The 13,506-nt window shown below is 47.5% G+C and overlaps 2 protein-coding genes across 2 annotated transcripts; both read right to left on the bottom strand.

Moving 5' to 3' along the window:
- Positions 1-174: 174 nt before the first annotated feature.
- otud7b (OTU deubiquitinase 7B) lies at positions 175-9,145 on the bottom strand. Its single transcript, XM_085917614.1, has 11 exons — positions 8,910-9,145; positions 5,801-5,885; positions 5,476-5,706; positions 5,300-5,401; positions 5,081-5,208; positions 4,436-4,542; positions 4,251-4,378; positions 4,021-4,170; positions 3,766-3,880; positions 3,280-3,358; positions 175-3,157 (listed from the first exon to the last, which is right to left on the bottom strand). Exons 1-11 carry the CDS (start codon positions 8,934-8,936, stop codon positions 1,868-1,870), a joined length of 2,442 nt encoding a protein of 813 aa, XP_085773740.1. The 5' UTR covers positions 8,937-9,145; the 3' UTR covers positions 175-1,867.
- A 1,068-nt stretch (positions 9,146-10,213) lies between these two features.
- rbm8a (RNA binding motif protein 8A) lies at positions 10,214-11,982 on the bottom strand. Its single transcript, XM_085919290.1, has 6 exons — positions 11,825-11,982; positions 11,418-11,477; positions 11,263-11,340; positions 10,770-10,906; positions 10,563-10,699; positions 10,214-10,486 (listed from the first exon to the last, which is right to left on the bottom strand). The coding sequence occupies exons 1-6, from the start codon at positions 11,883-11,885 to the stop codon at positions 10,438-10,440; spliced, it is 522 nt and encodes a 173-aa protein (XP_085775416.1). The 5' UTR covers positions 11,886-11,982; the 3' UTR covers positions 10,214-10,437.
- Positions 11,983-13,506: the final 1,524 nt, after the last annotated feature.

The raw sequence follows: 13,506 nt of genomic DNA, 5'->3' as shown, positions 1-13,506 counted from the left end.
CCGATCGGCCGTTCAACACAAAACAGCAAGATGCTGCCACCGCCAATGGCTCAAGCGCACTTGGGGAAAATATGCACGATAGAGAGAGTCTGTCACAAAATATGTTTCAAAATAATAATTATAATAATGACAGCACGGGACGTGCTGGTTTTGCTAGCAACAGACTCCAAAGGGGCTCAAATCCTTTTGCTTAGGCCACATCACACTTAAAGCCACACACATTCTTCAAATACAACGGAAATTTATTCAAATGATGCAACAACAACAAAAAACAACCCAAAAATAAAGTCTGAATTATAATAACAACCTAATGTAAATAATTATTTCATCAAATTCAATTCTCTTCCTGTCCAGTGTCCTCATTGTACACTGGACAGCCTTCGGGGTCCCTAAAAAGAATGGAAACAATAAAATTTATGACAAAACCGCACACATATTGGTTAAAGACGGGTCGGCCTTTCCATGCACATTCCCGTATGTCCATTCTGCTGTAGAAAAATAGAACAATTCTCAGCCGTTTTGTTTTAGTGGATGTGTAGAAAAAATACAAAACGAAAACGAGGGGGAAAAAGGCAAACACCCAAAAGAAATGTATGACGAGCGATCTGGCGAGATATAAAAATGTCACCTGCATAGCGCTCGATTGAAAGGGTCAGTAAACATTTGGGACTTTTTAACAAACGTACAAAAATAACTCGACAAGCTCTCTTTTGCCTTTTGGTTTGAAATAGAAAACAAGTGCGTGCGTTTCGTGACATTATACCGGCCAAGTCGTTTAAACCGCAGCTCGTTCTTTGGAGGATTCACAACAACAAAACAACAGCAAAAACAGTTGCTCACTTTTGAACACAAGGTGAGGTGGGGAAAATGGCGTCCCCTGCCAGGTGTGGCAGTGAACTGCAAACTACTCCTTTTTGTGCTTTAAACCAAACAAAGAAAGTCAAAACCGAATGGTCGCTGTCCACTCGTGAAGGACAACTTTTGGCATACAAGGACTACTTTTTGCTCTAAACCCTTGAGAGCATTTATTGGCCATCAAGTTTCAGATCCAACAGATCGTACTCTTTGGCGTCATTATTACAACATTTCAGTGAGCCACTAAAACAGCTGCATCTTACCAGTCAACTTTTTTTGCTATGGTTGTCGGACGTCTGTAAATCGAGCAGTAGTTGGTGCTTCTAGTGGAGTCCAGGGGGCCACCACGCCCGGTAAAGTTACCAGTTACTAGAAGGGTCCAATGCCCGACCAGTAGGCCAAAAGTGCTACCAGTAGCGGACAAGTAAAACAGCTGTTCAATTAGCACACCAAAATGTCTTATTAGTGAGGGCAAGGAGCTTCAAAAACGAAACAGAACGCTTGCCGCATGACTGCTGCCGTGAACGCCGTGGTGGGAAAATGCTGCTTCAGACCAGCATCAAAGCCACGGGGGAGGTCCTGACCAAAAGTGCTTGGATTTGTGCAGGGACAGGAAAGCGACCAACGTGCCCCAGAACTTTGCGGATAGCAGCGAGCGGTAAAGCGCAAAACCAACAGACAAAGTAAAAAAAAACGTCCGGCCTCGGCGGAAGTTGTGGCACTCGGGAACCGACACGGTGTTGGTGCTTTCGTTTGACTTCACTATGCGGAGAGTTTTTTCGGTTCTTCCTCCTTAGCCTGCCTCCTTCTCAATGCGGAGGACCAACGTCTCTTTTCTTGCCTATGACTTCAGCTGGATATGGACTAAGGGGTCCAACAGCTTATTCCAAAAAGAATCCAGCATGAGGTGCACGTACTTGCAAGACATCTCCCTGAGACGCGAAGCGGTAGTGGGCTAGCCATTTGTGCCCCAAGTGAACTGAAGAAGGCCACGTGTTTGGGGCGATCCGGGTCAGAACCTCTGGATGGCGAACTCCGCATCCTTGTTATTGCGGTAGCAGGAGGAGCAGTAGTTGCCCGTCTCGGGGAGTCCGTAGTAGACGCAGTTGGGGGTCCGACAGAGTTCGGGGAGAGCGTCCACGCTACCCAGGGAGTAGTGGCGTATTGACCCCAGCGCACTACCGGGCTCCAGGAAGCCTTTGGAGGAGCCGAACACCATACAGTCTGGTAGGTGCGAGGGTACCGGATCTGGATTATTAGACTGAGGGGGATTAGGATGGTTAAGGGAGCTCGTCTGCGCCGCAGAGAAATGTCTTGGAAGGGTGCTGTACGATAGGTAGGTACCGGGCGAGCCGCCGGCCAATTGGCGCCGAGTATCCCCGTAGTACATGTGGTGGTGCGCCGCCAAGGGCGGCTGCTCTATCAGGGAGGGCCGCGGGATGGGCATTGTGCCAGAGTACATGGCTGGGCTCAAGAGGGAGCTCTTGAATGGGGACGATATGTTCTCGGCCGGCTCCGCCGCTAGCAGTCCATTTTTGGGTGACGCTGTAGCGGCGTAGGCGGCGCCCTTGCGCTCGACCTCACGCCGCTGTTCCTGCTCGGCCCGTGAGCGCTCCTCCACTTCTGTGAGGTAGCGCTGGATCCTCTGCTTCCGCAGTGGGTGCTGGTTGTCGGTGGTCAGCATGCCGGCGAAGACGAACTTCCTCTCGCCGTGCATGGCAGCCTTTATGTTGCCTAGGCTGGCCTTGACGTCGGCGCCGTACTTGTTGGACTCGCCCTCAGAGCTGCCGCCCGTCCCATTGAGACGCTCGCTACCCAACGATGGCGAGCCCTTCCCAGAATCTTCGGACAGGTGGGGCGAAGGAGGGGCGCTGTCCTTGTCCACCCCGAGTGACCCCTTCTTTTTGTGCCCACTCTCCTTCTTACCGTGCCCGCCGCCCCCGTTCTTGCTTGTCATGAGATTGCCCACGTTCCGTTTCAGCTTGCTACCCAGCGTCTTACCGAAGCTGCCCAGCTTGTTGGCCACCGACTCTGCCCTCTTCTTCTCCTTCTCCTTTTTGGCTTTGTCTTTTTGTCCCATCGGAGGCGTGCCACCGTTTGAGGACACGGATGAAGTGGATGAGTTGTTCTTGGCCAAGGATCCGCCGCCACCGTTGACCGCAGATCCCGCGGGGCCGGCGTCTCCGTTGCCGTTGGAGCTACTGCTGACCGACTCCTTGTCTGACTCACCGGAGTCAGGAGGAGTGCGGGCATCGTCTCCGGCCGACGCGGTGGGCGACTCGGGCTGGGCCAGTGGTGCTTGCTGGAAGAAAAGCAAAGTTATGCTGAGGGTGTTGTCCTGTTTTTGTCTGGATTTTGCCCTTTCCTGACCAAGCATGTCTACTGAGAGCAGAGTGGGTAAATTGTGCGAGCAGCCGTCCTCACCTCGCAGGGCAGCGGCAGCCATTTGACGATCATGTAGCTGTGAAGCATCTGCAGCTTTGCTTCCAAGGACAGAGACACACTGAAAAGTAGAAAAGTCAAAGTTAAGTTTGATTGCACCACGTGGCCCGCATTTGCAAGTGGGTGGGAAATTAAGAATCGGATCAAGTAGTGCTTTGCCGCCATCTTCTTCAACATCTAATAAGAACCATCAAATCATCTCTACTGGACAACGGGTGTGCTCTCGGGCACAGGAATAGCTTGTTTGTGTGATCTGATTTAGCAGGCTACTCGCTGATAGAAACTACTTAGAGCTAATCTGGTGAGCAAGTGTCGCTAATCGGGAGTCGGGGATCAATCTCTAAATATGGACGCACTGCTACGTCCTTACACCCTCAAAGGGCGGCTGGGTGGCGCCGAGTTTAGTTTTTAAATAAGAATTTGGAAAAATAGAAAACAAGTCAAAGAGTGGAGAATAAATTTGAGCACCTGCCAAGCTTCTTGTTGTTGGTGTCGTCCTTGCCCCACTGCCAGTCTTTCCCCGGATCCACAGCAAAGTGCAGAGGAAGCATTTTGTGCTCCGAGTCGGTGAGCGGGATCACCACTGCGCCACAAAAACACGCTCGGTCATGTCACAGAGTTACACCAAATACTTTTGGCCCGATATCAGCACCGGACCATTTTTTCCTCGACTTGTCACTTTTACTCCCGACATTCGGGAAAAGCCAAATAAAGGCGAAGCACCTTGCTCGGCCGAGCCGTCCGTCCGCTCCATGGGCACCAGCGCCGAAAAGTGAGCCTGGTCGTAGGCCAGCACCAGCGGAGAGTGGTGGCAGGCGCCGGGTGCCACTTCCATGGGGAGGAAGATGCCCCCGAACGGGATGGGGGCAAACGCTGCGGTGGGACAAACAAGGAGGTGGCTGAATCACCCGCAAACCACGTTGGAGAGAAACAACGTGGTGACCGGATCTCACCTTCTCCGCCAGAGTCCCTCAGCATGGTGTCGGCCACCACTACGATGGGTCGCTTGAGGACGTGGGCCAGCACAAAGACGTGGAACTCCTCCAGGCTCTCGTAGACGGGCTCATCTGACGACTCCCCCCTGGAGGCGGGTGGGTGTCAGCAAAGGCCGCACGCTTTGTGGTCCGCCCTCGCTCACCTGCTGTTGACGTGGCTGCCGTAGCTGACGCGGGGCTCGCTGGAGGCCAGCTTCAGCAGCTCGTTCCACTCCTTTTGCCACTCCTCCTCGCTGTAGACCAGGCCCGACTGCAACAGACCCACGCGTTAACGCTTTGCCGATGAAATGAGCCCCAGAAATCCCTGACTTGAGAGCCCCTCAATTTTTTCAATCCATTTTTTGGATGGTGACATGAGCAGAGGATGCCGACTTCAATTGCGGGGAGTGAAAGGACGGGCCGGTGCAATTTCAACAAACGGAAACAAACAAAGTCAAACAAGCGTGTTGTGGCTGCTTTGTCGTGATAAAGACCTGCTCAACCTGCAGTGCAAACCTTTTTCATTTTTGTGGCGACAGACGTTTGGAAGCTCTGAACGTGGAAATGAGATGGCGACGTGCGCAATGTCAATATTTCTCTGTTTTTACAGCTTTTCTCTGAGGAAAACTTTTTCGAAGTTAGAATGTTTACGCGCCAATTGTTAATCACCATTCATGATGACCTTTTGGGCAAGAAGTCGGCTCACTATTTGGCAAGAAGTAGGCATAGTTCTGAAATTCCAAAAAGTCTTCTTCGAAGGGTGTTTCTCGGACTGTGTGCGGGGTGGACAGACAGATTGACGGATGTACCTCTTTGTTCTGCTGGGTCAGCTGCCACCTCCAGCGGCGCTTGAGGGCCTCCTGCTCGCAGCCGCAAACCATCTGCTGGTGCAGCGCCTTGCGCAGCGACAGGTCGCGGTCGTGACAGCCCCACATGCCTGCGCTCACACCCGCAAAAAGAGTCACTCAGTCACTTGCAATCATTGGCCAATGAAATATGAAAGAAAATGTTGCAATGTGAGAACTGACCGAGCGAGGCGGCGTGCAATAAGCAGTTTCCGTCTCCGGTGGTCGTCAACGGCAGCAAACTCTGACAGTTGGGAACCGCTTTGGTCCACCAGTTCAGGCGCCCTGTACATAAAATCAAATCTCTGGTGTGCTTTTGTGGAGAACAGTTGCCATGGCTGTTGCATAGGCGGCCGTACCAGCATGCTCCAGGGCCACCATCATGGACTTCTCAATCAGGTCCCTCTCACTGACTTGGAAGTCGTCCTGGTACATGCTCAGGTCGGGCAGCTGGAAGGTGGACTCGGGCGTGTTCAACAGTTGCTCGTCATCGCCCACCACGGGGACAGAGGTGGGCACGTGCCCCAGGCAGGCCGCCGCTGGCGAGGGGTCACGGGACGGGACTCCCCTCGTCTGCCGCTTTTCAGCAGCTGCAGAACATTACAAGCAAAAATAAAAATTAAAAAAAGTGATCTTTCATCTTTTCAGCTCGAGCGGGATGGTGTGTGTGTCCGACGGCCTCACCTTGGGTCGCCACGTCATCTTGTCTTTGCAGTACGGGCCGTGCGAGTCGGGCCATCTCTTTTTCTGGGGGCGGCTGCGTTCTCTCCTGGGGAAAGGAGAACATCAAGTTCAAGTTCTTGCATCGCCCCCCTCGGCCCAGATGATGAATTACAACAACATTTAGATATGGCACGGCTGGCGCCTGCCCACCTGCCTCCCTGCCGTGTGATTCGACAGTGGATATTGAAAACAAATAATTGATGAACAAGTTAGTGGACGCCGTCAAGGCATTCCCGTGGGCTCCACCAAAATTCCACTCGGAGTCTGTGTCGTTCCTCTCTGCCTATCATGACGAATAACATTTTCTGTCTCTGGCAGCGTGTGACGTTCCTGCTCTGGCAAACACGAGCAGGAACACACCACACACACCAGGCTGATGTCAGATATTCTGCACACACCCTCCATCGGCCCGCGGCATGCCAGCGAGGCCTCGGCTGGGTCACAAGAATCTGCCAAGTGGAACTTCCCTATTGTGGCCTCCTTGTCAGCACTGAGGGCTGGGAAACACACACAAACACACACACAATTGGGTAACCCCCTCCAACTGAAGGATGATCCTGGGTGATTATTTATTCTGTGCTGTGATGTCAATAGCGATTCCTGCTCTCGATTGCCTCAGAAAACGGAAGCGGACTGCAATAGCAAATGACAATCGGGTGCGGCTAGTCCATGCCTGAACGCACAATTCCAGCATTTGTCTTCCTTGCAATCAAGCAAAGGCTCAATTCTCAGAGATTTTCTTACGGTGAGTGTTTTTATTTTATTTTTTTATAAAGACTGGGACAGGCAATGGTAAAAGTTTAGCAGTTGGTGTAGCTCACTTTAGCCCAGCTTTGGATTCCACCTTTGAGTTCTAAAACAGCCCGAACGGAAAATACATTTGTTGCCGAAGGACATACCCCGGTATGTCCTTCATACCAGCTAATCATACAGCTAATTGCCGCTTGAGTACATATCGGCAGTTGCACCATCTCCTCCAACCTGCTGCGCAAGTCGCAAGGGCTAATTACAGAAAGAAGCAAAACGAAAATGAAGTGGGCCTTTCGAGACAAATGAGCCGGAGGTTGACCTTCTCTGGACTTTGTTATGTTCTTATTCTCCCATGTTGACGGCCATCACCCAAAATTGCAATGGCACAGCATCCAATATGGCGTGGCCCTGCCATCTTACCTCGCTTCAACCAGACATCAATTAGAGGCCGGCTGGCGTGTTTTTAAAAAGCTTTTTGTTGACAAGCAAATTACAGGTTGAGTGTTCTTGCACTTTTACTTCTGCCTAAAACAAAGTGTTCATGTGACTTTACCAAGGGTGAGACCAAAGCAAAGGGAAAAAATGCCTGTCCATCTCAACATTTTCAAGGAGCATTAGGAAAAAAAACAAGTTGCTTGTTTGGATCAGTAGGAAATTGAAAGCTAGGCAACAGAACTGAGTTTGTTTTGAATGACGGTTCCGATATTTGGACAATTGAGCATTTGATAGCATCTTTGCGTATTCAAAGAAAACTATATTTTGAATTTGTATGATGACACATGTTGAAGATAGGAAGTGCAGTTTGGCGACTCATGTCAATCTTTCCGCCATCGCACCAACTTCTCTGAAAACGTAGTAACGTGCGATGAGAAAAAAGTGAAGCTGAGACAGAGCCAATTCTAAATTTAAATTTGTCTGATTTATCATTTAACATTGTTAATTAATTTGTCGTGACTTGGTTCACCTCAACAATGCATTACTTTCCGAGCTCACTCGCAGCCAAACTAGTTGCTGCCACTCCTGCACACTTGAAAGGTGACTCACGGGTGGTATGTCTTTTCCAAGGCCATGACATCCGGCCTGCGTCTCAAAAAGCTGAGTCGGACCCGACCCGGCCTTGTGCTACACATGCACGCCTACAAGCAAGAGACGCGGCCACACTTGGGTGTGTCTTCATCATCAGCACGACAGCTCAAACAACCAGTCTGACACGTGCTAATTCCGAGACACGCAGTGGAAAGGGCACAGAGTGATGAGGAATGCAAGGACACTACCGGCCAATAAGAATCGAGTCAAATTTGATCTGAAATTTTGATCGAGGAGAATTTCCCTTTAAATGGAAGCCAGCATTCATTTATGCAATTTGCAGCTTGCCAAGGCGGGCCGTGGAAGGCAAATTTTCACTCATCCAACTGAAAGATGTTGGACATTGTTATGCAAATAAAAGGTATAATTTTGGTTTCCCATGACTCGATGAAGACGGCAAAAGAAATGAGAGCTGGATATCCATCCGGCAGAGCAGATGTGGAGTTTACCCATCTGTGCCTTTTAGAAAGAAGCCCACAAAGCGGGATTGTTGTGAGACTGACAATTGAGAACAATTTGTGGGTGCTGAGTCCACCTTTGCCCTGCTCACCACTCCTGCTAACTCTTTCACTTTTGGTTGTTTTGTGTGAGTGTGTACGTGCGTGTGTACGTGCGTGTGTGTCCGTGTGTGTGTCCTACACACTCAACCGAGTCCTTGTCAATAATTGAAGAGTGTAACACAGCCTTGATAAGCCAAGAAAGGCTGATGCACTTGTTTTATTGCCTAGAGCCGTAAAAACAAACCGACAAGACAGTCAAGTGGTGAACTCTACGCTCACCCTCTTAAATCTGGATTACATCACCAGCAGACGCGTCCACCCATCCCAGTCCAGCCAGTGCACTTGGACGGGTCGGCGGGGGTTAAAAGGGAGCGAGGGGGTCATTTTAAAAGTACCAGCACAGCTGATGCGTTTTCCGCGAACACAAGTGCTTTGTCCTAAACGAGCGCCTGTAATTGTGGAATGTGAGGATGTTTGGAATCGTTTCTTTGGAGGAACAACGCTTTCATTAAAGAGATAGGCGTTGAAGCGCATGGACTGTATGCGAGTCTCAAAACTTTACCAACGCGCGTTAAATTCCACCGAACACCTCTACAGCCCCCCAAAAGAGTTTTTATCTTTATGTTTACTGAGATTTTTCGTTTTGTGGCTCGTTGAAACTGCGGCTAATCGGCAGCTAGCCTTAGCTGTTAGCTCAAGGAGAGCTTCCACTTCCCCGGTAAACTCCTTCTTACCTTGACCGGCCCCGCAGATGTTTTCATGCTTCCCGTGCTCCTACTTTCCTCCTCTCGATGAAAATGGACAGCGCTTAACTTTAGGGCATCTTCTCGTGGCGCAACTTGGCGTCAAATCCCCAAGGCGGACCATCAGCCGCAAAGTAATTTCCACTCCACTTACAACAACAACGTCAACCCACTCCAGGGGCCCGCCCACGCCGCGAGCCGCCCAATCAATGAGGATAACGTTTTCCGGTGACACCGATAGGAGCCAGTGGTTGAGCGACAAGCGTTTGATGGACGCTGTAGTTAACCAATGAAGATGGGAGAGAGCAAAACAAGTGTTTGCTGATTGGCTTGCAGTGAAATGGGGACAAGAGGGTGTTTTCCCAAAGTCAGCCTATGAGCGTGTTCCCGCTGGGAGAGTGACAGGTGCTTCGGAGCATCCGAGCGGTACCGGGTGATGACCTCATCCTGGATATCAATCTCGCGTCACTGGTAAATAATCGAGTAGGACAACTTCAATAAACTGAATAGCTCGAGAGCAATGTGAGGAAAATAGTTTTCAATAGAAAAGCAAACTTAAAAAAAAAACAATTCTTCCCAATTCTATCAAGACAAATTCTCTACAACACACAAACAAAACATTCAAAAAAAGGTATTAAAAATATTTTACAGGATATAAAACTATATGTGAAATAAACACCAAAACAATCTATGGCAAAAAAAAATACAAAATGAATAGTTTATCCTATTCTAGTGTAACATTTATACCATAATTTCTGGACTATAAACTGCACCTGATTAAAAACGGCACCAGCTAAAATAAGGGAAAAATCTTGTTTTGCTCATATATAAGGCGCAAGAAACCCCTACAATAGCTGCAGCAGCTCTATTTCCTTCATTAAGAGCCAAATGACTGCCTTTAACTTAAAAGCGGGATCATATGCATTTCTTTTGTCCCTCATAATGTGGGTTTGTGTGTGAAAGCTTCCTTTCTCCAATAATGTCCGTCTTGATCTAATCAGTCTCTTGTTCGTGTCAATTGTGCACTATTTGCTTGGCGAACAGACAAACCATCAACACCACTCTTCTCCCCAGTGACCGTGTATCTGGTTACATAACCCTCCACGCCGCAGCGGTCCACAACATTTTTTCGTAACGAGTGTATATATATATATATTAGACATCACAAAAATTCAGTAGATACACCGCATCGGACGACAAGCCGTAAGGGTCATAGCTTGTGCAAAAAGTAGCGGCTTATGGTATGGAAAATATAGTACATATTAATTTGTTACAAAAAAAATATCAATGTACAATTTTTTGTCTTTTAAAAATTTAATGTTGGTTACAAAACAAAAACATTTCCTCAAAATAAAATTCTAACAAAAATGTGATCTGATATTTTCATAGGAAAATATGACTAGCCGCTTGAGCAAGTTATCTCCGTGCTTGGAATTGCCACGGAAAATACCGAACAACAAATTGTGTACAAAGAGGAACGAGAAAGCTGGCAAATTGGCGCATGGACGCGTCTTCTTGTTTAACGCCGTCGCCTGTCGGGACTCCTGCTGCGTCGCCGTCCACCGGTCCTAAAAATAACACGTGGTTTAGCAGGCTGGCCCACCGTCCCCGTGCAAACGTCAGCCAGCCACAGGCCCGACTCACCTGCGTCTGTTCTTGGGGGGTCCGCGGACAAAGCCCCAGTCCACGCTAATGGGCTGGCCCATCATGTCCTGCCCGTTGAGGCCCTCCATGGCTGCCTGTGCCTCTTTGTAGGTCTCATACTCCACCAGAGCGTAACCCTGGATAGCAGTTAAGTAAAAACATAATTAAACCAGGCTCTGAAGTGATGAAAGGTAAAAGGAGTCTCACCTTGAGATATCCTGTTCTTCGATCCAGGTTGAGGTGCAGGTTCTTGATCTCACCAAACTCAGAGAACTTGTCGTGGATGTCCTCCTCAGTGGCCTCCTCGTGTACACCGGTCACAAACAGGATCCAACCCTCCACAGCTTGCACACAAAATAAGTGTTAAGTACAAGCTAAGGTGTGTATTACCAAAAAAGACTAAAATTTCAGCATTTTAATAAGACACTTTGTTGCTGTTGTCTGTACACTACTTAAGCCTGGATTGAAAATGGCAAATGGTTCCCCCAACTGAACTGGCGTACAGTCCATATAGGGTGTGATGATGTAAATGTTGCCAGTGGTGTTGCATCAGAGATGCTCTTTCATGGATATTTTTGACAACCAATAATGACTTTGCTGTTTAACAGGCACTCCAAAGAGCCCAGCGCTTAGAAAGCATCACGCAGTGCGGTGTGATTTTTAAATGCCGTGCGTGTTGCTGTCAAGCAGCAGCACTCACATCTCTGGGGACCTGGTTCATCTCCATCTTGCTCCACAGTGTCATAATCTTCTTTCATGCGAGACCTGGCTCCTTCATCTGCCAACACGAGCACACGGTGATCACTCACAATCTTACAGTCGCTGTAAGACCGTCATTGATTGCGGTTTCCTCACCAGAGCCGAACCCACGTCCTTTCCTCCTCTTGGCTTTCTCCTTCAGCTTGTGGATGCTTTCTGGGGATGCAAAAGTATCATGCGCGTTACTCCGGGATTTTCGTTCTCGCTTAAACTTCCTCGCAAACCTATCGAGCCTAAGAAACACCGTGACTCGACATGAAATGCTATTCCCCTCTTTTCGGGCCGATGAATTAAAACCTGTAGCAGGCGAACTTGGGCAGTTTGAATGAATAGAAGACGGCGCGTTGTTAGCATCTTAGCTTGTTAGCTCGGGCCCTCCGGCACGCATTCGACGCGTCCCTCTTTTCTTCTTGTCTTATTTCGCTACCCAACTCATCCATATTGACGTGGTGCTCGTCTACTCTACGCTCGGCAGGGACCGCAAATATGAAGGCTAACATCACCATCCTCATCCATAGGAAAGTCCTCGCCGCCCGCTTCGTGAAGTTCCAAGACGTCCGCCATGTTGACTGAGTGTGGAGAGTGGGAGCGAGCTAATGAGCATGCGCGCAGGAGGCAGTGGCGGTGACTGAAAATGTGACGTAGTACTTGTGACGTAGTATGCATGTCCAATCAGGACAACAAAAAAAACCCTAATTAAGGTTCTCCTACGTATTTAATATTATTTATGATGTAACCAAGCTTGATTTGTGTAGCCTTTTATCTAATTATACAGCACCTGTAGGTATGAAAATAAATAATATGATAAAATAATACTCCCCAAGTGGAGTTTGTGGATGTAGTGTGCAATAATTTCAGCAGGGGACAGTCTTGCATTATGAAATTTGTCATAATTGTATTAATCCTTTCAGCCCTGGAGTCAACTGTCAACAGTCAATCAACAGACTGGATCAGTGATTCTCAAAATGTGGTACACAAAATAATCGCTGAATTATGTGCAGCGTTGGGCTGCTTCATTTGCACACAACGGAGAAGGGGAGGGGAGGGGAGGCTCGTTAGCTCCGTTAATTAGCACATTTCCAGCGGGACACTGCATTAGATATACCTGCAATTACCTTCCAACACAATTAAAGCTGAAGCACAAATATTAATAAAAAAACCAAAAATACATCTTGTAAAATTATTTCGTATAAATACAGAAAAAGAAATTGTATTCCAAAGAATAAAAATCAGGGACTATATTAGATATTTTCTGACAACACTATACCTAGGCAGGAATAAAAAGTACAAATATTGCAACTTATTCAAGACATTCTTGAGGTGAAATAAAAAAAAAAAATTCAATGCACTTATACTAGCATCAATTATTTGTGGAATTTTTCCTATTGATGAGCCAGCAAGGCCCCTCACCGTGAATAGTGGGCGTCCACTTACATGATTGAAAAATACAGAAAATAAAAAAAAAGGACTTTGTTACAAATAATCTTGTCATCTTACCCTAACAGTAATTTTAAAAACAAAACAAAACTATAAATCAAAGTAGGAAAATCCACTTTTTTGCTTTTATATTAATTTTCTTGTGTAATTGGAGTCTCCAAGAGGATAGAAAACTGTACCTATCCTTCCAGTTGCTGCAGAGATATTTTTATGATCTGTTTGGAGGCTATTTTTTACTCCGTTCAGTTATCTCCATTTTCTATTACGTATTTTTATTTAATACATCACATCCGTTGGGGGGGCAAACAAGGTAATGGGTGTTGCCAAACTGTTTTGCAAATCTGCCATCTTTATTACTCGGGGAGACTTTTATAGTCCAAACAACTCAAGGATGCCGAAGTGGAGAGATCAAAATGTTCTGTTGTTAGGTGCATCAATCCACACAACTCATTGCACCGTCCCCCAGCATCAGAACCTCAAAGAAGTGCCTGGTCAAATTTCATTTTTCAAGCAGTGTTTGTGAGCAAAGTCCTGCTTGTTCAATGATGAGTGTTTCAGAAATCCTTTCTCAGTGTAGCGAAGGATTCACTGAAAGATTTTGTTTTGTTAATGGTTCAGTTTCTTCAATCTATGGAAACGACGGGCACAGTAATGCTCGAGATGACAAAAATAAACTGTATTTCACTTTAATAATATTTTATTATAATATAATATTGTCGTTTTCATAGCATTAGTGTCCGTCTTTCTG

This window comes from Syngnathus leptorhynchus, chromosome 8 (genome assembly GCF_054491065.1).
Source record: "Syngnathus leptorhynchus isolate UIUO chromosome 8, UIUO_Slep, whole genome shotgun sequence".
NCBI classification, from domain to species: domain Eukaryota; kingdom Metazoa; phylum Chordata; class Actinopteri; order Syngnathiformes; family Syngnathidae; genus Syngnathus; species Syngnathus leptorhynchus.
Note: the sequence above shows the minus strand (reverse complement) of the source record. Positions and strands in the feature narration are given on the sequence as shown.